The 24078-nt window shown below is 42.3% G+C and overlaps 1 protein-coding gene across 1 annotated transcript in view; it reads right to left on the reverse strand.

Annotated features, from left to right (window-relative positions):
* Window positions 1-3070: 3070 nt before the first annotated feature.
* OPN5 (opsin 5) overlaps window positions 3071-24078 on the reverse strand; it is a 32688-nt gene continuing 11680 nt past the window's right edge. The window contains exons 4-6 of the mRNA XM_052649690.1: window positions 21671-22005; window positions 6599-6840; window positions 3071-3134 (exon numbers count right to left, since the gene is read on the reverse strand). Coding sequence (XP_052505650.1) covers window positions 3071-3134; window positions 6599-6840; window positions 21671-22005 — 641 coding nt within the window. The remainder of the gene's footprint in view (window positions 3135-6598; window positions 6841-21670; window positions 22006-24078) is intronic.

Below are 24078 nucleotides of genomic sequence, written 5' to 3' on the forward strand. Positions count from 1 at the left end.
CTGTACTTCTACCCGATGCTGTTTCTCTGATGCTCTAATCTTTGTTTTGGGGAGACAATGCTTAATTCACTGTGCCCTCAAACCGCTTATCAGCCTAATTTTGACGTAACCTGGGAAAAGAAGATTTGTGAACTTTTCCTTTGCTCAAACCAAGCGTTCAAATATCCAGAGTCTACAGCAGGTTACTGCCTCGGGCAAGGAAAGAATTCAGCTCTGGAAGACGGTAGAAACCCCTTATTTCTCCCCTACATCTGGGGCACAGAGGCACCTATGCAAATCAGCTTCCCCGGATCTGTCTTGACGCTCTGCATTTTCTCAAAGTATCCCACCAAAGTAAACCCTACTGGTGTCTGCAGATCCCCATCTAAAAATTATTATTATTAATAAAGATAATATGAACCATTTATATGAACTTCCCTGGTGGTACAGTGGTTAAGAATCTGCCTGCCAATTCAGGAGACACAGGTTCAGTCTCTGCTCCAGGAAGATCCCATATGCCACGTGACAGCTAAGCCCACACACCGCAACTGCTGACTCGATGAGCCCTAGAGCCCAGGCTCCTCAACAAGACAGTAGCCCCCACGCACCGCAAGTAGAGAAAACCTGCGTGCAGCAAGAAGACCCAGCGCGCCCAAAAATAAATAAATAAATAATCTTTAAAAGCATTTATAACGTAGATAGAGGTCAAGATTTTGCCAGAACCCCCAAATTCTTAGAGAACTGAAAGCACAGCCTCCCTCTCTTTTGTGTCTCCCAAAACATTCAGGACAGAGTAGATGATAGGCCCTTTAATAGAAGCTTCTGGAATTCAAAGCTGAATGAGAGAATGCAGTATTTGCCTACACAGATTGGGTCAACGTTAAACCCAAACTGAAAGAAAAGCAATAATAATGCACTTGTACAGACTGAATGACTTTTCCTCTCAAATTCATGTAATGCATATAATGTATGCTTCTCTATTCTAGAGGCTGTAATACATGTGAGGGTTAATATTTATATATATATAACTACATATATAATGTATTTACATATATAACTATATATAAATATATATAGTTTATTTTATGATCAATCTGGGAAGACCCTTACATACAATTACTCTAGCATGGTTCAGAAAAGCAAGTTCAAAGTAACTGAGAAAAGTATTAGCAATGTTTGTCTTGATTAAAATCTCTTGGATGCAACTGTTCAGAATATACTCCACACAATTTCATAACCCAATGAACATATATATTAAAAGTTGTACAATCTTTGAAAAATCACTCAAGGTCACAGTGGGGAACCTTGGTTTTACTTTGTGGTGGAGGTTAAGTGTTTGAACTTCGACATGCCCTCCAATGTGTTTTCTTGTCAAATACTCTCTGGTTGTTATATTTCTTGATGTTTGCCCCTTTTTTCACAAGAGGAATGCAGACTGGTGAACTCTTTGGCCTTCTGAGTAATAGATCTGGCTCACTTTCTACAAAACTAGTTACTGAATCAAAGGCTGATGTGATCTTCCCTAACATTTTTTCTATAATGACATACAGGCGCTCCTCGTTTTATCGTACTTTGCTTTACTGCACTTCAAAGATATTGCATTTTTGCAAACTGAACGTTTGTGGCAACTCCACCTTGAGCAGATCCAGGGTCACTGATTGTCCATTTTTCACTTTGTGTCTCTGCGTGTCACGTTTTTCTCACTCTCACAATATTTTAAATTTTTTCATTATTATTGTATCTGTTGTAGTAATCTGTGATCAGTGCTCTTGAATGTTACCACTAAACTCACTAAGGGCTTAGATGATGGTTAGCACTTTTTTTAGCGATGAAGTATTTTTTAATTAAAGTATGTACGTTGTTGCTTTAGACACAGTGCTACTGCACACTTAGGAGACTACAGCGCAGTGTACATAACTTTTAGATGCGCTGGGAAACTACAAAAGTTGTGCGACCTGCCTTATTGAATTAGTCAACTGATGGCAGTGTCTGGAACCCAGTCCACAGTACCTCTGAGGTCTCCCTGTATAAAACACCCTCTGACATTTGGACAGTCTTTAAGATATTTTGTTTGGCAGACATCAGTGACCCCTTCAGTATCCTACCCTCAAGCTCTTCCCCTTCCCAACTCAATTTGCTAATATATCTCTAAAGCTGCTTTAAACATGAAGACAAATTAAATCTGCCTATTGTAAAGAAATTGCACCAATATATGAGATATGAAAACATACAGTGAAATCACTCTATGCCATTTTTAACTGCATCTCTTTACCTGCAGACCTCACAAGGTATTTGTCAGAGGAAAAAGAGAATGAATGAAAGAAAGAACAAAGGTGACAAAGAACAAATGAATAAAAGGAACAACACGGCTATGTTCGCTGCATTTGTTTCCTAAAGATTATAACTAGTAATACTCTGTATCACCCACTGTATTAGTATGCAGAACTTAATATGAGAAAAATTCCATGTGATTAAAATTATCATCAGTGGGAATTATTTTGGTCCTCAAATTCTGAGATAGAACTGTTTTCCATTTAGGGATTGAAGGCAAATTGGTTTCCCTAGAGGACTGCTTTGGGGCATCACTACCATTAGAGTGTGACCTCTCTCGGCAGGAGAAGAGATAGGCTGCAAGAATCAAGAGCATCTCCCGGTCAAAGAGTCACTGTCCAACACACAGTCTCTATAATCACCCACCTACATGAGCCCCAGAAACAGCCTCCCTGGCCCTCCATTAATAATAATAATGCTGATATAATGAAATTAAGTATGCCCTAATAAATAAAATTTTTAAACATTGTCCTCAATATCTCAGGCTTGATACTTTGCATGACATAGGCTTTAAAATAGAATTTTTAAAAAAAACCCAGGGAGGCTCATCCTACTAATATTCCTTAAAGTAGTAACTTATCATCTAGTTTCCATTTGGCCATTGGATTTCTCAGCAAGTCCTAGCAAGGAAAAAAAGGAAAAGTGTACAAAATATAAAAATATAATATCAAGAGAAAAGTGTGGTCACAATCAAACATTAAGAGCAGTGAAGAGGCAAGTAAGTGAATCATCGTGTCCATGAATAATGCTGTGTCCATCTTCATACCTCTTGATGGATTTCCAGCACAGCAGAAGACTTCCTGACTGTGGTTACAGTGTGCAGCCTGGATACAGGAGAAGAAAAACGCAATTTAATACATAACACACACACATATTTGTATATATACACACAGTTATATACACATCAATATGATGATGATGTCAAACTTGAGTACCATGAAGATTATTTGTACAAAACTTGAATTTCAAAGAGATGGGAAATAGTAATCAATTTAGAATATTCAAACTCAAGAAATTCCTTGAGCAGAGCTTTCCAAAAGCAAGGCACATTTCCTGTGCCCTAGTGACTTTCTCATCCTCTAAGACAAAATTCACTGCACACAACCTACCACTCAGTTGGGCCCAGTGACTCACCCAGCTAAGGTGGTCAGGGGAGGCTTGAATACAAGCAATGCCAGAGTTTGGGGCTTTGTTCTTCATCTTTACTAAGATATTAGGGACGTAGAGCACCTCGGTCCTTCACTATGCACCTCCAGAGTCTTCTGAACATGTCTATTCCATCTACAATTGGCCTTGCCTCTGAAGTCTGGGTCACCTGTTACCGGTGATGAGTGGACTCGTCGGTCCTTAGGTGAGGTGGAAGGCCTATGACTTCAAGAGCTGCGGTGTCAATGTCTTCCCTCCTCAGACTCTGGTTCACTGACTTTCAGTCATGGCTGCGTGTGTGAATTATCCAGGGGAAATAACCAACCTAACAACTGAAACTCGGACCCTATCCAGACCAATTAAATCCAAATTTCTGCAGATGGATCTAGGCAGCAGTAGTTTTGCAAATTTCCCTGGGTGTTTCTAATACACAGCCAAGGTACAGAAACCCTGCTTAGAAAATATGGGAGGCTATTATGGATAATGTACCCCATGGACTGTAGCCTACCAGGCTCCTCCATCCAAGCAAGAGTACTGGAGTGGGCTTCCATTTCCTTCTCCAGGGGATCTTCCCAACCCAGGGATCAAACCTGGGACTCCTGCCCTGCACACAGATGCTTTACCATCTGAGCCACCAGGCAAGCATTATGGATAATACAGTGCAGTGAATAATGACACTTAAAAAGGGGCTCTTGGGCACATTTTCCCCTTCAGTGCATCAGCTGCTACTGAAATCTCAGGAGACCTCAATTCAGAGGGGGGGAGAAATGAGTTAACTTTTAATGAACTATTGCAATTACTCAAAATTTATTTCTACAATCTCATATTTAACACATTAGCTCTTTTATTTGAATTCAAAATATTTCCCAAGAGGGTCTCCCAGTAGGAGTAAATACATTTTAGAGCTCAGAAAAGGAAAGACCAAGGATTAAATGAATCCAGTTTAATTCAGTTGAGTTGTTCTGGTAGCACATGAACCACTCTGGACTGGTTTCCCATCACGACACCTTACTCTATAGTCCTCCACATTACCTATTTTCTTAGCTTCTTAATAAAAACAAAGACAAATAAGACTCCTTTTGTGTGTCTTCTTTGGAAAGCTAAAAAGAAAATTCTGGTGGCCACTTCTCCATCTTCTAGCTCTCCCCCAAATAGATCTTTCTAGACTCTGAAACTCATCACACCTCTTCAGCATTTGTTCCCTGAAGATGCTCCAAGCTCTAGGCTCCACCCTGTTTTATCACCAGTAACTGATTTTTCCACCAAAAGCTGAAACTCTGGAGTAAGGAAGGCATCCTTGCCTTCCTCTATATTTCATATAAATGGCTAATAGGAGCAGGTGAACTGAGTTCTCTCTTGCCTGGTTGATTTTTCCAAAGGTTTGTGGCCCTTAGTCACTTTCTTCCACATAAATTTTTTTCTCCTTTTATTTTGGGGTGTTGAATATTTATGTGCTACACTTGTGAGCAAATATACAGAACACAGAGTCAGTCTGAAGCACAATTACGAGGCACGTGAAATTTGCCTTCAGCCATGCCTGTCAAATTCCCATCTCCTTCAGAAGAAAAAATACCTCACTAATTTCTCCCACAACTGCTCTATTAAAACTATTCCCTCCACCTGCATTCATAATAGTATTAATAGCTAATGAGGGCAAAGTGACATTACATCCAAAGTAGACGCATTTTAGCATTTGAATTTAGGCTTCCCTGGTGGCTCAACTGGTAAAGAATCTGCCTGCAATGCGGGAGACCTGGGTTGGGAAGATCCCCTGGAGAAGAGAGAGGCTATCCACCCACTCCAGTATTCTGGCCCAGAGAATTTCATGGACTGTATAGTCCATGGGGTCGCAAAGAGTCAGACACAACTGAGTGACTTTCACTTCACTTCATTCAGTTCAACAGAGATGGTAATAACCACGAGCAATGTGGAAGAAAAGAACACTAACACCACCTAGCTCTTTTTACATGGGCATTTTCTGTAATTACAACAACCTGAAAGATGAAATCGTAGGTCATCCCAATCCAAGACTCTGAGTAGTTCATTTTCCCAAAGATATAGTTGTTGTTTGGGATTTCCCAGGTAAGAATCCTGGAGTGAGTTGCCATTTCCTTTTCCAGGGGATCTTCCCGACCCAGGGATTGAACCTGCATCTCCTGCATTGCAGGCGGAGTCTTTACCACTGAGCCAAAGAAGAAGCCCTATAAATGGCAAAATCCTTCTTAAATAGTGCTCTCCTACCTCCAGGCTGTGTATTCCTTCCCCTAGACCACAGCAGCAATGACAACACTTACTTTTGTTTCGTGCCTTTTAAATCTATTTTATTTGATGTTGTACCTATGTGCTAAGGAACTTCTGGGTCAAAAGATTTGTCCCTTGCTCAAGCACAGTGAAAGATCAGGGTCACAACCCACATCTTCCTCATTAGTTCCACCTTTTTCTGCTGCTCCATACTCACTCAAGGAAAATGAAAACTATCTGGACCTCAAATGAGTAACAATTAAGGGGACTTCTCAACACTCCTCAGACCTGCCATTTGGAGCCTGTTCCACCTTCAAAGAAGACTGTCCCTGATTGAATCTAGAAGATGCTGACTCAGTCTGAGCCTTTCCAGCCTTTAGGAAAAATGATGTTGGATCCCCAAACTCCCTGGTCCATTGTGTAGCAAAAGATGTAAAACAGGACATCAAAATCACAAAATGTAGGAGAAGGGAGTACAAAAATGTAGATATTTTTTCCTGTTTAATTTTTTTTAATTATACTATATCAAAGTAGACACTCCTTTCTGTTGTGAAAAGTTAATTTGGGATCAATGACATGTGCTCAGTACTCTTGGAGTGAGCTGCATCTGGTTCCACATAAGGAAGATGATGGATGCTCAAATGGGCATAGCTCCGTATCTTAGCTGCTCCACAATAAAAAACCGAATCACTGCTCTCACCCTCCACTCCTGTTGTCCAACTCCTCCATATCTGATTACTTGATTTCAGGAATTTTGGTGAACAGAAAATAAAGTCCTTCTCACATTCATCCTAAGTAATGAGCTCTAACCCTAAGAAGGCAGCATGTCCTGGTGGCTTGAACCCCCACGGAATTCTGAAACAAAGAGGGTGTCATTCATTTCCAGCTTCTGAAATTTTACCTGAAGTCTTCCAAAGATTTCTTCTTAGTGGCTTTCAAACCACCAGTTTGGCAACAGGCAAATTTGTAATCGATGACCTGGTAAATGATGGGGTTGTACATTGCTGCTGATTTTGCCAGGAGCGTTGGCACTACAGAGAGCTGTATAGGGATGGAGTCTGGCCGTCCAAAAGCTGACCACACAGAGACCACCGCGTAAGGAATCCAGGCAATCAGGAAGCCAGCGCAAATCAACATCGCCACCTGGTGAGGGAAAGCGACAGAGAACAAAATCGAGACACTTGGTGGAAATGATAGGGGGTGGGGAGGAGCAGGTAGCCTGTTCACACCCAGGGAAGTCTGTCTACCATCCTTTTATTTATCTTGCCAGTGGGAATCATATCATATGGATTTCTGAGATATTCAGCCAGAAAAAGTAATGACTATTCTTACCCTATTCACTGCATTCTCCGCTCCAGAATTTGAGCGTACCCAAAAGACCCAACGTTTGACCCTATAAAAGCTGTCAGAATGTGCCTACATTGAGCAGGAAAAGCATGCTAAAAAGACATCTGTGCACCTGAAATTTCCAGACTTCTCAACCCACGTTCACTTGAAAACTAGATGAAGAATATGTTCACCTTGATGAAATTTTAAATCACCCACATTTGCCTCAGGAAACTTAGAAACTCTGCCTTTGTTTGAAATTCTAATAGGAATCTTCTTCAGAGATTTCTATGAAATGTAATTTCCTTCGGCTCAAGTTTTTCTCAAGTCTGAGGCTCAGGTAGTAGAAATCCACTCGCTACAGAGGAAAAGAGAGTCAGTGAATTCAAACCAAAGTGACTTTTTATGAAGTGAGACTTTCCCAGAAAGTACTTTTCTCTTTCACCAAATTATATTTACCTTTAGGAACCTCTTAACTTTTAGATCAAAGAATAGTTGGAGATGAGGTTTAACCCACCTGACTAGGTTCTCACTACCTCCAATTCGGTCTCTTTAAGAATGTAGTCTGACCCTGCAGTAGTCTGACCCTGTAGTTATCCCACTTGAATCCAACAAATCTTCTTTAGCAAGTATTTTGTGTGAGATACTGTGTGGGTGCTGTGGGGACACCAGCAGGCTTTCCCGCCTTGGCTCCACCCCTCTACAGCAGTCCCCAGCCTTTTTGGCACCAGGGACCAGTTTCATGGAAGACGATCTTTCCACAGACCGGTGAGGGGGATAGTCTCGGGACGATTCGAGCACACTTACATTCATTGTGCACTTTATTTCTATTACTATTACAACAGCACCATCTCAGATCATCCGATGTTCGATCCCGGAAGTTGAGGACCCCTTCTCTAAAACACAAACAACAGCTCAACAAAGCTGAATATGGTTTAAGTGCCAGCTTGGAGGAGGACAAAGTTACATGCTATGGAGAAAAGTAAGAAACAATCACAGGAGGAAGGTGGAATTCAACCTACACATTGGCAAGTGGAAACAAAGGAACATGAGACCAGAACAAGCAAAGGCAAAGACAGCTATGTGTGAGGTTTGTACAGGACCTAGTGAGCTTCGCTTTGGTGTATGAGCAAACAACAAAGGGAGATGAGACTGGAAAGAAAGATAATATCCACGCTCTCAAGGGTCTGTAAAACCTACTACTGAGCTTGCACTGAATTCCATGTGCCTGAAAGCACTAGTAGGATTTTGGGCAGGAGACATATGAGAGGCGTGTTTAGGAAGATTAACCCGTAAAAGAAAATGCGGCTGGAAAACACAGGAAGCAGAAAGGTCATTGTTTATGCATTCAGCCGACAAGCATGACGGAGCATCTCCTGCATGTTTGTGTTGAGGATAATGAACAAAGCAGATGCATCCCTCCTCGCCTAGAATTTCCATTCTGAGCAGGTTTGTTAAGGCCGTAATCTAAACAAGAAACAAGAGGGATCTTCATGAGAGTTCTTTAGACTTGAAAAGGAAGTCCAAGCCTTGGGTTTTATTTTAATCTGGAGCTATTTCAGGCCCTAGTTGAGAGGTGACCTGACTTCAAAGCTTCCTTACACTGTTATCTTACTAGACTATTCTTTCTGTAAAATGAATAATGAAATATACTCAAACATGCCCTCTGTGTGATGAAGATCTGGTGTTGTTCATTTGTATTTATTTTCCTGTTTCCCTTGTACCTTTGGTTAGCACTGCCAACATCCCTTCTGCCTTGTATAGTCTTTTGTGGAGTTAGTGTCATAGGAATTACATGAGCCCAGTCTAACCAATGGACTGTGGGCTCCTGGCTACAGTCGTAGGAACAAGGTTGGACTTTTGACTATTAACAGCATAATCAGATCCACCTTGCGATTTCATAAAGCAGTTTTAGGAAAAGTCAGATTTCCTTTTATCTTTGAGTTCCCTACAGCCCTGGGAGGATGAGAGGATGGAACTATTTGAGGTCAGGTACCGCTTCCTCTTTCAGGCCCCATGCCCTCATTTAAGAAGTAAAATAGGGACTTCCCTGGTGGTCCAGTGGTTAAGAATCTGCCTTCCAATGCAGGGGATGTGGGTTCAATCCCTCATGAGGGAACTAAGATCCCACATGCCACAGGGCAGCTAAGCCCCTCCACCACAACTAGAGATGCCTATGCCTACGAACGAAGAGACTGCAAGCCACAACGGGGACCTGATGCAATTAAATAAATAAATATTTTTTAAAAGAAGTAAAATAACAGTTCCCATCAATAAAGTCACAACAAGCTGGTGTGGAGGATCAAGGATGAGGAATGAGATACCAAATGTTTTCTTAATAATAGTTAAAGTGGCAATATTTGTGCATGTTTTTTTGTTTTTGAAATTCAACTGGAAAAGTTTTCCTTATAACAAAGTCATCTGTGTGCAGTATGCTTTTGCAGAGCTGAGCTATTGTATGCAAGAAATGGTCTGTACCCCTCAGTCTTCTTGACCTGTGGAACAGCCTCTCAGTAGGATGTGCTTGCCCTGGGAACCCCATATTTGTCAGGAGTCTCAAGGAGGAAGCATAAGAAATCCACCAGAAAGTCTCAGGTTCTAAAGTTCTACCCAAAAAGTTCAGGCTCATCTCTAAATATTAACAGCAGCAGAGAAAAACCTCAGCAATATCCATTTTGCTGTGACAATCGAAATCCCAAGCAGATGAATCAAATGAGACCAGACCTCGTGGACATCCTGAAGCCCCGAGTTAGGGTCCTGGACCAAAATTCTCACCTGTGCTCAGCAGTTATCAAGACCTAAAGTACACGTGCAACTCTCCAGCTTGCTTGCTTTCCCACCCTTCTGCAGAAGCTAACCCAGGAGAAATGGTATTTGGTTTGGTCTGTGACTTTTTTTGTAAATGGACTGGATGCCTCAAAGCTCACAGTGAGGGTCTTTTTTTTTCCCTCTTAAATCCCCAAATAAACAATAACAATATAAATAAAGCTTGCTTTTGCAGATGTCGTCTGGAAACTTAACATAGCTCCATCCTTTTTCCTTTGGTGAGTCATAAGATGGTTTCACAGTATCTCAAAAGCTGTTTTCTGTGTTGCTGCCAAAGTCATGGACAAAAAATAGACTAGCTCTTAGTCCATAATATTTTCTACATTTTACATATTTCCTTTTTTATGGGCGTGTGCAATGGGGAACAGTAAAGACTTAAGACATTTGCATTTTGTTATCCTTTTTAAAAGGAGAGAAGAGAATTAAAATATACCAAACCTTTTAAATACATAGCAAATGAACCCATGTGGTTTTTCTGAGACTTGAATAAAGCTAAATACTTTAAACTGAATGACTAGAATTCAAGTTTTAAAGTAGAAAGAGGGGAAAAAACTTAGATCTCAAAGTACTGCATAATGTTACTTATGTTTTTGAAGTGAAAATGCAGTTAACACGAGGCACAATCATTTTCTATAATCTTCTCATGTCAAAATATACTCCACAAAATGTTAAACATTGAAATATTAAATATGAAAGTTACTTTAGGAGAGACTACAAAAATTTGCAAAACTTTCACTGTGACAGTTTTCCCAGAAATTGTTTTGTCTTTGTTGAATTTGTTACAATATTGCTTCTGTTTAATGTTTTGGCTTTCTGACTGTGTGGCATGTGGGATCTGAGCTCCCAAAACAGGGATCAAACCCACACCCCATGAATTGAAAGGTGAAGTCTTAACCACTAGACTGCCAGGGTAGTCCCTCCCCAAAACTTTCTACTTAACTTGGAACACATTTAATCTTCCCACCAGTCTGTTCTTTACTTTCCACATTTCTAAATGTGTCTTCATTTCTATTTTCCAAAACTTCTCTCCTAAGTATCTGTAAACCAGTTCTAATACAGGCACCTGTACCATCAGTCTCTTCTAAGTTGTTTATTTTTTAATTGCTTCATTTTTATCACTGTCTTTTGGTTCACTGAGAGAGGAGTAAAACTTCAAATTCTTAAATTAGACCATTTTTGTGGGAGGAAATTCACAGAATATGTGTTTAGCTTCTACAAAAGAATCACACATCTGCAACCCAGTTGATTTTAAATATATCTTGCTGCAGAAGACCAAGAAATACCAGTATGTTACAGCTATGGTTCAAGCTGGTATTAAGTGTCACACAAGCAAAACTGCCCACCATGGATCAATTCCAGTGAATTAACCAATTAAAGCAAGAATAGAATAGGGATGAAAAGGCTTTATAAGCCTCTACCTCTGACATGAGACATTACAGCAGAGTTTTCCAAGAAGGAAAGTCCTCTGTCTTGTTGGTGTGCAGAGGCAGCGTGGAATAGTGGGAAAGTCTGACATGGAGGTGGGCTTCCCAAGTGGTGCAGGGGTAAAGAATCTGCCTGCCAATGCAGGAGACACAGGAGACTCAGGTTCAAGCCCTGGGCCGGGAAGATCCTCTAGAGGAGGAAATGGCAACCCACTCCAGGATTTTTGCCTGGAAAATTCCATGGATAGAGGAGGGATACAGTGCATGGGGTTGCAAAGAGTCAGACACAACTGAGTGAGCACAAACACACACACACGCACACACACGCACACACATGCACACACACACACACACACACACTCTGACATGGAAGTGCTCAGGGGTTTGGATTCCAATCCCCATTCATCTCCACTGAGCACTGTGAGGGACTCCCTGACTCACAAGCCCTGCCACCTTAGTTCCTTCCTCCTTTGCCCAGATATAAATAAGACTTCAGCCAACACTTGAAGCTGCGTGCTACCTTGGATAACAAAAGAGATGAGGAGATGACTTGATGTGAAAGTGAAGGCCCTGAGTCAGGGCCAAAGAGATGGGATAAATTCCCCACCAAGAACGACGCTGAATCACACTCCACAACGAGATAGACTACCGATAACAAAGAAATTTCAGTAGCTGGGATGAGATCAGGTCCCAAGAAGAGAAATCACCACATCTGTGCATTGAAAGACAGGACAGGGAGGGGGTGCCACCTGCCAACAGAAAGCCTACAGCTGGCAGGAGCACAGGCGGGATCAGATCTGGTTTTCCTCTTTGGGGTCTAGCCAGCAAGTATATGGATTTGTTCCCAACCAGAGGGGAAAATGATATTAAAAGATAGCATTGCAGTGATAAGTGCCAGTTGTGAGACTACAGTCCTCCACATGTGGGCAGCCTGCCATTGAGAGATGGCACAGAGGGAGCTGGACAATGGTGACCTATCTTCCTTGGCCCTCTATTCCCTCATCTATACAAAAGCGGGGTAGTAATATTTCGCTTTCACATCACCTTTAAGAAATTAAGTAATTTGACCATTCCAAACACGTCTAGTTTGAGTTTCCTCTTTCCTTCTATTTCATCAGCAGAATGATGACAAAGGCCAACTGTCTCAGGCCCACCTTCATACACTGATAAAAAAAAATTTTTTTTCTGAGAGCCCCGTTACATCTGTTAGCCCTGGTTGCAATCCAACTAGAAACTATTAATTCATACTTTTAAAAAAAAAAAAGTAGAGAAAGAGGAGGAGTCTTCACTTCCCAATTGCAGTTTTCTCAAATCTTGAAATACCACTACTCCATGAACAAGCGAAAGCTGTGACCAGAAGCGGCGGATGTAAATTAGGTCATGTCACTCTGCGCGTCTGTGTTTGGGGCTCTGAGTCTAAAACTGAACATAATATTCCCTGACGAGGCAGTGGCTGGCTTACAGAACAGAACATACAGATTTCTAAATACCAAGTTCAACCCAACAAGGGAAACCTCACTATTCACTCCAGATGAACCGAGGCCTCCGAGGTGGGGTTACGGCTATTCAGAGGCCAACGCATGCACAGTCCAAAGGCCCAGAGATACTAGTAACGAAAGCTATTTCCGCAGACTTTTGAACCACCCAAGCACGCTAGCCATTTCCATAGCAATGCTTTCTGTATTTCGTGGCTGTCACTCAACGTAGTCCCCTAAGAGCTGCCTCTTAGAACCTGGTGGGATTTCAGGGACAAAGGAGCGCAGATCCACTAGGAGGAAACAGCTCCCTGGGCAGGTCAGGGAGGCCTGAGGACAGCCGGGAATTCCATGGAGCAGAAGCTCTGGGCTCCAGCCTCCACTGGGCCCCCATCACCCATCTGCCTTCCTGTCTCTACAAACATCATTCTCTGGGTCCCCTCACCCCACCCCTAGAATCGCACACCCAGAAGCTACCTTGCAACACCCCGCCCGGCCCCTCCACCCCAACCGATCCACACATGGGGCCACCAAACACAGCGGTCCCAGCAGGAATTCTGTTTACCCGGACAATGTCATCTGACCCAGCCCCGATCTGGTCACTGATACTGCGCAGCTAGTTACTGATACGGTGCATCAGCTCTCAGGGTTCAAGCTGCATACGGCTGCCACTCTGACGTCTGGGGCCAGGGGCCTGCCTCATTTGGGAGGCCACGGCACAGTGGCGGGGGGACACACAGGGGACCTGAGGGTGGCACCAAGGTCCCCAGCTGGGCTTCATGGGCAGCATTGCCCACTTGCCCAGCACTGAGCTGAGCTCCCTGTAATATATAGTAGGCTCCCAAGAGCTGCCTGTTTTACACATGAGAGTGTATACATGTCAGTCCCATTCTCCCAGTTCACCCTCATTCCTCTCCCAACCATGTCCACACATCCATTCATTCTCTTGAGGCATGGTATTAAGTCCTGGGGACACAAAATGAACCAAAAGACATGGCTGTTACCCCCATGGGCCTTACTGACTAGTAGCAAAGACAGACACTGACTAAACAATCACAAAATAGGTATGCAATTGCAAATTAATTTTGAATTGTGGCAAATTCTAATAGGAAAATGTAAAAGCAACAATGAAACATTTATACAGGAGGATTTGAATTCAATTCAGAGACTGCTTCTATGGGAAAAAAACATTTAAGCTAAGAACAAATAAGAAGAACCAGAAAAAAGGAATTCATTAATTAGTTTAAAAAAGAAATACAATTCAGCTTTCCCACCAACTGCCCTCAGAGTCCACGTGGGGGTCCTCTGACTCTGAACCCTCAATAATAAATCATTCAATGAGCAATACTGAAGAGGAGTCTTTTGAAGGAAGCAGAGGTTTTTTAGTTTTAAAAAGACTTCAGGGACTTCTGAAGTGGTCCAGTGGTTAAGACTCTTTGCTCACAGTGCAGGGGGCATGGGTTTGATCCTTGGTCAGGGAACTGAGCTCCCATGTGCCACCTGGCACAGCCAAATAAAAACAAAGTTATCTTAAAAAGGCTTCACAGTCAATATGAAAAAAACAAAGCAAAACAAAATACCTCCTTGGGTATACAAGGGACAGACGCCCTCAAGCCAGGGGTCAAGAGAACGGTTAACACTGATCAAGGTAATTATGTTAACACAGTGTATTCAATTACTGGTCATCCCACCAATCCTGATTGGGCATCTCACAGATGCCAGGCACTGGAGAACTAGAGCAAACAGCACTTGCCCTCATCCAGCTACTGTCTCATAAAAAAGAGCCACAAGGCTGTGTCATTCAAAAAAGTGAACGTGCGACTTCCCTCATGGTCCAGAGGTTAAGACTGAGCTGCCAGTGCAGGGGCCATGGGTTCAGTCCATGGCAGGGAAAGTTCCACAGGCCACAGAGAGTCACCAAAACAAAACCAGAGTGGATAGGCCAAGTGCTCTGACGGCCCACAGCAGAGGGACTTCAACAAGCCAGGAGGGATCAGAGAGGTTTCCTGCTAGAAAGAGACATTAAGAGACACCCAGGTGTCCACAGGATCTAGATATTAACTACAGGCCTGGGATACTGTGGATAATCTATGTGTGTTGTGTACATGTTCAGGCACTTAATTGTGTCCAACTCGTTGTGACCCTATGGACTGTAGCCTGCCAGGCTCCTCTGTCCATGGGATTTTCCAGGCAAGACTACTGAAGTGGTTGCCATTACATCCTCCAGGGGATCTTCCCAACCCAGGGATTGAACCCACATCTACTGCATTGGCAGGAGGAATCTTTACCACTGAGCCACCAGGAAAGCCCTCAGGTATGTGTCAAGTGAATAAATATGAGGTACAAATATACACAACATAGTAATATACAGAAATATTCATCAAAGCTTCTTTTATTTCCTTCCTGTTACCCTACCATCCCCTTTGTTAAAGCAGCAGCAAAAGTGTTCACTACAACAGCACAAAGATTTTTACAAGCAGAAATGCCCAAAGAAGTAAAACATTCATTTTTCAGCTTCTGAATTTCAAAATAGAAATTTGAAACTTACAAGAGAGGAAACAGTTGAGAGAAAAGGGTTTTGAGTATGACAAAAATGACTGTGAGTATTTACAATCAGAGACGCGTAAAACTAGAGGCATTAAGTGTACTTACTGTGTGGACATGTCAAAGGGATGTACATGGATTTAGGAGCCAGTTTTCCAAGCCCACAGCGAGTCAAGGGCCTGTAGCTCTTAGCAAGGGAGAACCTTAGAGGAGCTAGTAACTTACCTTGAGAAGCTGTCCTGAAAATACTTCACTGAACTAAGCACAGGGAGGAGCAATAGACTCTCAATACATTTGCAAGAGCAGAAAGCTCTGTGCCTCACTTCCTAGGGTGCCAGCCAAGCTCCCAAAATCCACCCAGTGGGTTGCCATGGAAGGATGGGGAAGTAGCTCAAATTTCTGATGCGCCCAAAGAGCCCTTAACAGTTGAAAGAGATAGGATGCAAAGTGACCTATGACAATGGATGCCTGAGGCCAGAAGGAGCTAGGGTCAATAAACTGACAACAACCAAACCATGAGCCCCACCCACGGGTCCCACAGAGTTACAGAGACCTCTCTGGAACTTACATAGAGTCTAGGAAGAGGCGGAAAACCTGATTCAACTGAATTTATCCTGATGCTGTAATGTTGTTTGTTTTACAAGGTCAAATGCAGGCATAAAAATGAGGTTGTATTGTGTCATAAGAAGAAAAGAGGTGTTTTGTTTGGTTTTGTTGGTTTCTTTGTTTTTTATTTTGCACACCTCTGCAATTTTGGTAATCTGTGAAATTTCACCCTGCTATAAAAGTCTGGCAAAACCATTTTTTAATTAATCAGAAGGAAATTATAATGTGGAGAAAGGTTTATAGCTAGAACATCCATATTTAAGCTGATGAGATCAGACTGGCAAAATGTAGGCCTAGATAATTACCCACCTAGAAATAATTAGAGGACATCAAAAATGAATGATTTTGATCCCATAATGCAGTGAAGTGGCCTTTAAGTAATAAGCTTTTAGACCAAGCCATTCTGGAGATCAGAAAGCGCCAAGTGAACAAGCAAACTCCTGATCCCAAGAGGTAGTTGAATGAGGACAAGGTTTCTAAAATTATGAAAAGGTCCAGTGAAGGTTTTTCTACTTATTTTTACTCAGTACAAAAAAAAAAGATAAAAATTAAATAGTATTTTAAAACAGCTTAAATTTAGTAAAGAAGGTGCCACAGTAGAAAGATGTGTTTATTTTTCAATATGGGTTGAACTGTGACAAATTTTTTGCACAAATGAGAATAATTAGAGATGTATTTTTAGATTATATTGATACAGACTTTATATATACAAATGAACTATAGATGTAATACATAATATTACATGTGTTAAATGTCAGTCATGTCCGACTCTTTGCAACCCCATGGACTGTAGCCTGCTAAGCTCCTCTGTCCATGGAATTCTCTAGGAAAGAATACTGGAGGAGTGGGTTGCTATCCCCTTCTCCAGGGGATCTTCTCAATCCAGGGATTAAACCCAGGTCTCCCACATTGCAGGCAGATTCTTTACCATCTGAGCCACCACGGAAGCCCAATATCTAATATAGACATCATATATAATATAGTATCATTTAGAATACATGTTAGAAACTACATATAAAATAAAATCATACACATACATGCCTACAGTTTTCCTTTAGCATCACTTTGGTTAATCTGGTCTCGGTGAGCCTGACTGTTTGGTTTACTTAGCGCAGGTTAAGGAGAATGATAACAATATGTCAAGTGTGGGATTGACATATGCATACCACTATATTTAAAACAGATAACCAACAAGGACCTACTGTATAAAACAGGGGACTCTGCTCAAAAGTCTGTAATAACCTAAATGGGAAAAAAATTTGAAAAAAGAATAGACACATATATATGTATAACCGAATCATTTTGCTGTACACCTGAAACTAGCAACATTGTTAATCAATTATACCCCAATATAAATTTTTTTAATTACATAAAAATAAATACCAAAAAAATGCATTAAACTGTACACCACTGTGCTTGCATGTATATGCATAATGAGCTTCAGAAATTCTAATGAGCTGCCTACCCTCAAGAGTACACAAAGAACCAATTTCTAGAATGTTGGTAAAAACTGGCCATTAGTAGGTTGAGCCGAGGAATTCAACTAAGGAGAGAGAGGCTGATGAGTAACAGACTCAGAGAAACGGGAGAAGGACCTCATGGGTAGGTGGATCTAGACTCACTGCTCAAGAGCAGCCAAACGTCTCAAAGCCAGTAACCCTGAGGGATGGAAGGAGGAGAGGACGCCGTGTGACATCTCAGTAGCTTCATGTCATGCCTTTATGACATACAGGGCTGCAAGGCTAACTGAGATCAGACACCCGTGTGACAGACATCATCTTGTTCCCTGGGCATACCTCCACGAACTGTTGAAAACAAACACGTTATCTCTTTTGTATTCACCCAGTTTCTAGAACAACGTATGCGTGCTAAGTCGCTTCAGTCATGTCCGATGCTTTGCAACCCTATGTACTGTAGCCTGCCAGGCTCCTCTGTCCATGGGATTCTCCAGGCAAGAATATGGGAGTGGGTAGCCATGCCCTCCTTCAGGGGATCTTCCCAACCCAGGGATCAAACCTGTGTCTCTTATGTCTCCTGCATTGGCAGGCAGGTTCTTTACTACTACTGCTCACGCCACCTGGGAAGCCCTCCTAGAACAAACTTGGTACCAAGTAATATTTGGAGGAAGTGAAATCCACATTTAACTTGGATTAATTTATTGGCATTAATTTTTTTTTTTTTTTTTGCATCACAGACAAGAGCTAAAGGAAGAATGGGAAATGAGGAGCTTAATTCACGATCCTGCATTTATGGAAATATTTTTCTTACTTAACACCTGATTATAAGCTAGAAGTAGATCATGATTCCTGATGCTGCATTTTTGTCCAGCATCTATTTTTAGGTTACTTTTGGCTCTATTTTAAGGTTATCAGTATAGATTTATAATGATGAAAACTTCTTTCAGACTGCCTCCTACTCAAATGTGGAGTTTAGGGAGTAGAGATCAATTGGAACCATCAAGAATCTCTAGCTCATGAGAATTCGCTGGTGGTCCAGTGCTTAACACTTGACCCTGTCATTGTCCTGGCCCAGGTTCAATCCCTGGTTGGGGAACTAAGATCCCACAAGCCACGTAATGAGGCCAAAAGAAAAAAGAAAAAATCTCTAGCTCACACTGTGCAACAAATAGGTCCTTGCACATTAAGAACTCTGAAATGGGGGACGAAAACTATTGCTTGGACAAAAATTTTGCCTTAGTAGGAAGCTACTTGTGGTCTGGAGGGAACTGTGTTACTCCTGGGTCCTGAGGCCAGCAGTCTCCAGGGTAGGTTGCAAGGAAACTTGAAGATGGTTATCAATCAACATGATGGATTGGGATACCAGAAGGATTAGAACTTCCATGTTTGTTTGGTTTTTTTTTTTTTGGACCCCATCATGAAGAATGTGGGATCTTAGTTCCCCAACCAGTGATTGAACCCACACTCCCCATACTTGAACCTTTGAAGTCTTAACAACTGAACCCATAGGGAAGTCCTTACATCAACTTTTATCTTTCAATTATAAGACAGAAACTAGAGTGTACCAATATTAAAAACACTGATTGGTGAAAAGACAACCCTCAGAATGGGAGAAAATAGTAGCAAATGGAACAACTGACAATGGATTAATTTCCAAAATATACAAGCAGCTCATACAACTCCCTGGTGGCTCAGACGGTAAAGCATCTGCCTGCAATGCAGGAGACTTGGGTTCAACCCCTGCGTCAGGAAGATCCCCTGGAGAAGGAAATGGCACCCCACTCCAGTACTCTTGCCTGGAAAATTCCATGGATGGAGGAGCCCAGTGGGCTACAGTCCATGGGGTCTCAAAGAGTCAGACACAACTGAGCAACTTCACTTTCTTTTCACTTTCATACAACTCAATACTAGAAAAACAAACAACCCAATCAAAAAGTGGGAAAAAGACCTAAACAGACATTTCTCCAAAGAAAACATACAGATGGCTAACAAACCCATGAAAAGATGCTCAACACCGCTCATTATTAGAGAAATGCAAATCAAAACTACATGAGATATCACCTCACACCAGTCAGAATGGCCATCATCAAAAGGTCTACAAACCATAAATGCTGGAGAGGGTGTGGAGAAAAGGAAACGCTCTTGCACTGTTGGTGGAAATGTAAATTGATACAGCCACTATGGAAGACGGTATGGAGATTCCTTAAAAAACTAGGAATAAAACCACCATACGACCCAGCAATCCCATGCCTAGGCCTAAACCCTGAGGAAACCAAAATTGAAAAAGACACATGCATCCCAATGTGCACTGCACTACTATTTACAATAGCTAGAACATGGAAGCAACCTTGATGTCCCTCAACAGATGAGTGGGTAAAGAAAGTGTGGTATATATACACAATGGAATATTACTCGGCCATAAAAAAGAACGCATTTGAGTCAGTTCTGATGAGGTGAATGAACCCAGAACCTACTATACAGAGTGAAGTGAGTCAGAAAGAGAAAGATAAATATCATACTCTAATGCATATATCTAGAAGAATGGTACTGAAGAATTTATTTACAGGGCAGCAATGGCAAAACAGACATAGAGAACAGACTTATGGACATGGGGAGAGGCGAGGAGAGGGTGAGCTGTATGGAAAGAGTAACACGGAAACTTGCATTATCATATGTAAAATAGATAGCCAACGGGAATTTGCTGTATGGCTCAGGGAAACTCAAAAAGGGTCTCTGTATCAACCTAGAGGGGTGGGTTGGGGAGGGAGATGGGAGGGAGGTTCAAAAGGCAGGGGATGTATGTATACCTATAGCTGATTCACGTTGAGGTTTGACAGAAAACAACAAAATTCTGTAAAGCAATTATCCTTCAATAAAAAAAATTAAAAAAAGAAAAGAAACAGAAAAAAAAAAACAACTTGATGGTGCAACATGGCATTTATATTGAGATTGCTGAAAACTATTTTTCAATGTAAAGGTCAGGTGTAATGAAAGCGTACACACCACTTGCATTAGGCTTTACTTGAATTCCTACAAGTCAGGAAAGAAAAGCGGAGCTACAGTTTCTTTGGGCTCCCCTGGTGGCTCAAAGTGTCTGCCAGTGCAGGAAATGCGGGAGACAAGGATTCAGTTCCTGGGTCAGGAAGATCCCCTGGAGAAGGACATGGCAACCCACTCCAGTATTCTTGCCTGCAAAATCCCATGGACAGAGGAAGCTGGCAGGCTACAGTCCATGAGATCACAAAAGAGTCGGACACAACTTAGCGACTAAACCAACCAACCGATGGTGTCTTTACCATCATCTACGCACCAGATGACAGGATAATAGGCTTATTTCACTGAATTCCCACCACAGCCCAGAGAGACAGATGTTACTATCCCCGTTACACAAGATTCAAAGTATCTACCTCTGGGTCACAAGCCTTGCAAAAAATCCAAACCCTTGTCTGTTTCCAGATCATCTGCTCTTTTACAGGCACCACAATATCTGATGGCTCAGGTAGTAAAGAATCTACCTGCAGTGCAGGAGACCTGGGTTAGATCTCTGGGTGGGGAAGACCCTCTGGAGAAGGGAATGGCTACCCATCCTTGCCCGGGAAATTCCATGGACAGAGGAGCCTCGCAGGCTACATCCATGGTGTTGCAAAGAGTTGGACATGACTGAGCAACTAACACTCATATTTGAAGGACTGCCAACTCTGAGACTAGCATTTGCCAAGGGACTCAATGCTGCAGAAACTCCTCTTGTGTGAAGAACCCATAGGGAAGCAGACACAGTAAGCTCTTACTGTATAAATAAGGAATGTCCATAATCATGCCCATCAAAGTCCATGTGTGCGTGCCTGCTCAGTCACTTCAGTCGTGTCCGACTCTTTGTGACCCTGTGGACTATAGCCCACCAGGCTCCTCTGTTGATGGGATTCTCCAGGCAAGAATACTGGAGTGGGTTGCCATGCCCTCCTCCAGACCAAAGTCCATACGAAACATTAAATACCGAGGCATTTTATGAGTCATAAAAGTTATTATTCTTATTGGTGAAATAATGTTTAAAAATCAATAATATCCTATTCAATAGAGGAAATAAGCCCCCAGTAGATCCACTGTATAAATTTGGTAGATATTAAAAGTGTGTGTAAATGAGACTGATAGAGACACAAGGGATACTACAAAGGTTTAAATAAATAAAAACCAAGTTCAGAAGGACATAAACAGAGGGCATTTGAAGTTCTCCCAGTCTTCAACATTCCCTAGCTTCTTCTCCCTGTGAAGTTTTAATTGATTACAGAACATGTCTATAAATTATGACTGCAGTTACCTTGGTCAGTTTCACTTCCAGCACATGGCTGCTATGGATCCGACTGTCAAAATGAGCTACTTCTTTGGATGAGGACTTAACCTTGGCAATGATCTTCACATAGGAAAACACGATCACAGCCGTTGGGAGCAAGAGGCAGAAGAAGAGGATGTTCAGGATGAAAATCTGGCCCCCTACTGAGGCCTGGGCCAGCCACCAGTCCAGGGTGCAGGAAGTTCCGAAGGGCTCAGGTGCGTAGTCCCCCAGACCTACCAAGGGCATGGTGGTCCAGAAGGCAGCATAGGCCCAGATGACCGCCAGGCAGATGTAGGCGTGCTTTCTTTTCAGCCAAATCCCTGGAGGTGGAAGAAGAGCATTATCAGGATGTAATCTGCCCTCCACCCAGACACCTCCCCTCGACAGGTCAAATTCCACATCCAAAGAGTTGATCCATTGGATTCTGGGAGACGTGGTCAGTAACCAAAGCCGGAGGGAGAGTTGGGTGGAGGGAAGGAGAGCTCCAGAGCTTGGGCTCTTTTTCCAAGAGAATAAAACAGGAAGTGATTTCACAGGGAACGTTTTCTCTAGGCATCTGGGAGCCTTGGGAGGGGGACGTGACAAAAGCTGGGGAGAGGTGGCGGTAAAAAGATGAGAGAATGCTGAAGACAGTGGAAGATCTTGGGAAAATATCCAGAATGACCTTGGAGCTCTTATCCAGGATAAGAGGCTAACTGGCGGAATATACAAATGGAGCCCCAAAAAGCATGTGTTAAGGGTTCATCAGAGGTAGAGTCCTTTGGGGGAGAAATGAGAAGACACTGTTTGTGTCTTTAAAATATCCTTCTTCCAAAAGGCTTGTGTGCCTCTCACCTAAGAACTCGAGGAGTGGGGGTGGATGCCAGGGTCATGACCGAGTGGGGTAATGTCATAAGGGTTGGGTGAGAGCAGATTTTCACTCTTCCAATGTTATTAACACAACAGTCACACTCACAGCCAAAGGTGGAGAAGTGGGGAACCTAGGTAGAACATACCATGCTCTGCAAAAGTAATTCTGTGAAAATATTTTCAGAAAAACAAAGGAAAAAAAAAAAAAACACTCCGTGTTTCAGCACTGGTTTCCGTTAGCCAAAAGATCATTCCAAGAGGCAGAAACAGTGCAGTCAGTTAAGGAAAGCTGTAACGCACTAGTGATCATTTTACAAAGTTCAATACCACCACCAAAGACAGGTCAGCCTGCTCTAGGGCTTCAGCCTCTACAGGAAGTTACCTCCACCCCATTTATTGCCTGGAACCCAAAGAGCCATAGAGGTGGCTCCTACCTGCCTTGGGTTTTGGTAGCAGAGAAGAAATATTGAATCATATTTAATAAAAGCCAAATGATTTCTTCAGCACAGACTCTGCTTAGCGTCACGTGAGGTCTGAGAAAATCAGAAGGGCCTAATCCTTCTCATTTCTAGTATTTGACCCGCTTCACGTAACCTTTCCAGACGTCAGTGTTCTTAGCAGTAAAATGGAGGAAATAAAAATCTACTGCTTACAGATTTCGAGAAGGGTGAAATGAACCATGCCAGGTCTCCTTTGCAAACTATGAAGGACTACGTTGACATGAATATTCACTCCTGTGTTGGTTTCATTTGGCACTAACAAGAAACGTAACAGATGGTTTCCTTCGTCTCTATTTTTTTTTCAAATAGACATCGTCATAAAATGCAAATCTCATGGACCCACCAGATAGGAGTAACAATCAGGTAGCCACGATATCTGTCAGCTCTTGGTTATCCATTATAACGCAGAAAACATTGGCACGGATAATTATATAAATTTACAGGAACGTGCATAAGCATATGTAGAAGCGTTTACGGTGAGGGTTGCTTGGTGAGGTGTTTTATACTTACATTCGGTTATGGTGAAAGGCTGTCAAGTACAGGAGGGAGTAGATTAGTAGATTGGTTCTGTGATGCTCCAGCAGTCAGAACTAGGACCAATGGGTGGAGGTTACTGGGAAGCAGTTTTGTCTCAATATAAGGAATAACATTGTAACAACCAGAGCAGACCAATCAGAGAATGGGCTGCCTTGTGCAGTAGTAAGCTCCCCGTCACTGGTCACTGGAATTACTCAAGAAGAGGCCAGGTGGCTGTCTGTCAGGGATGCCTTAAAACACTTTATCCCATTGCATGGGGGAAAGGTCTGCATGGCCCCAAGCGACTTTCTAATTCCAACATTCCAAGATACTGTGTGGAGGGTTTAATTGTGCAACAAATCAAATGATGAAACCAGACTATCGAGAATCAATCTTAGAAGAAGCTGGAAAGCATATACAGTTCCCACGGGAGTTGTGCCCTGCAGTGATTCTGGGGGGTGAGCAACATTATCTCTATATTGGACCCGAAGCCTGAAGTTAAGAAAATATTTAAAAAGCAGAGACATT

The sequence above is a fragment of the Budorcas taxicolor genome, chromosome 11, assembly GCF_023091745.1.
Source record: "Budorcas taxicolor isolate Tak-1 chromosome 11, Takin1.1, whole genome shotgun sequence".
NCBI lineage: Eukaryota > Metazoa > Chordata > Mammalia > Artiodactyla > Bovidae > Budorcas > Budorcas taxicolor.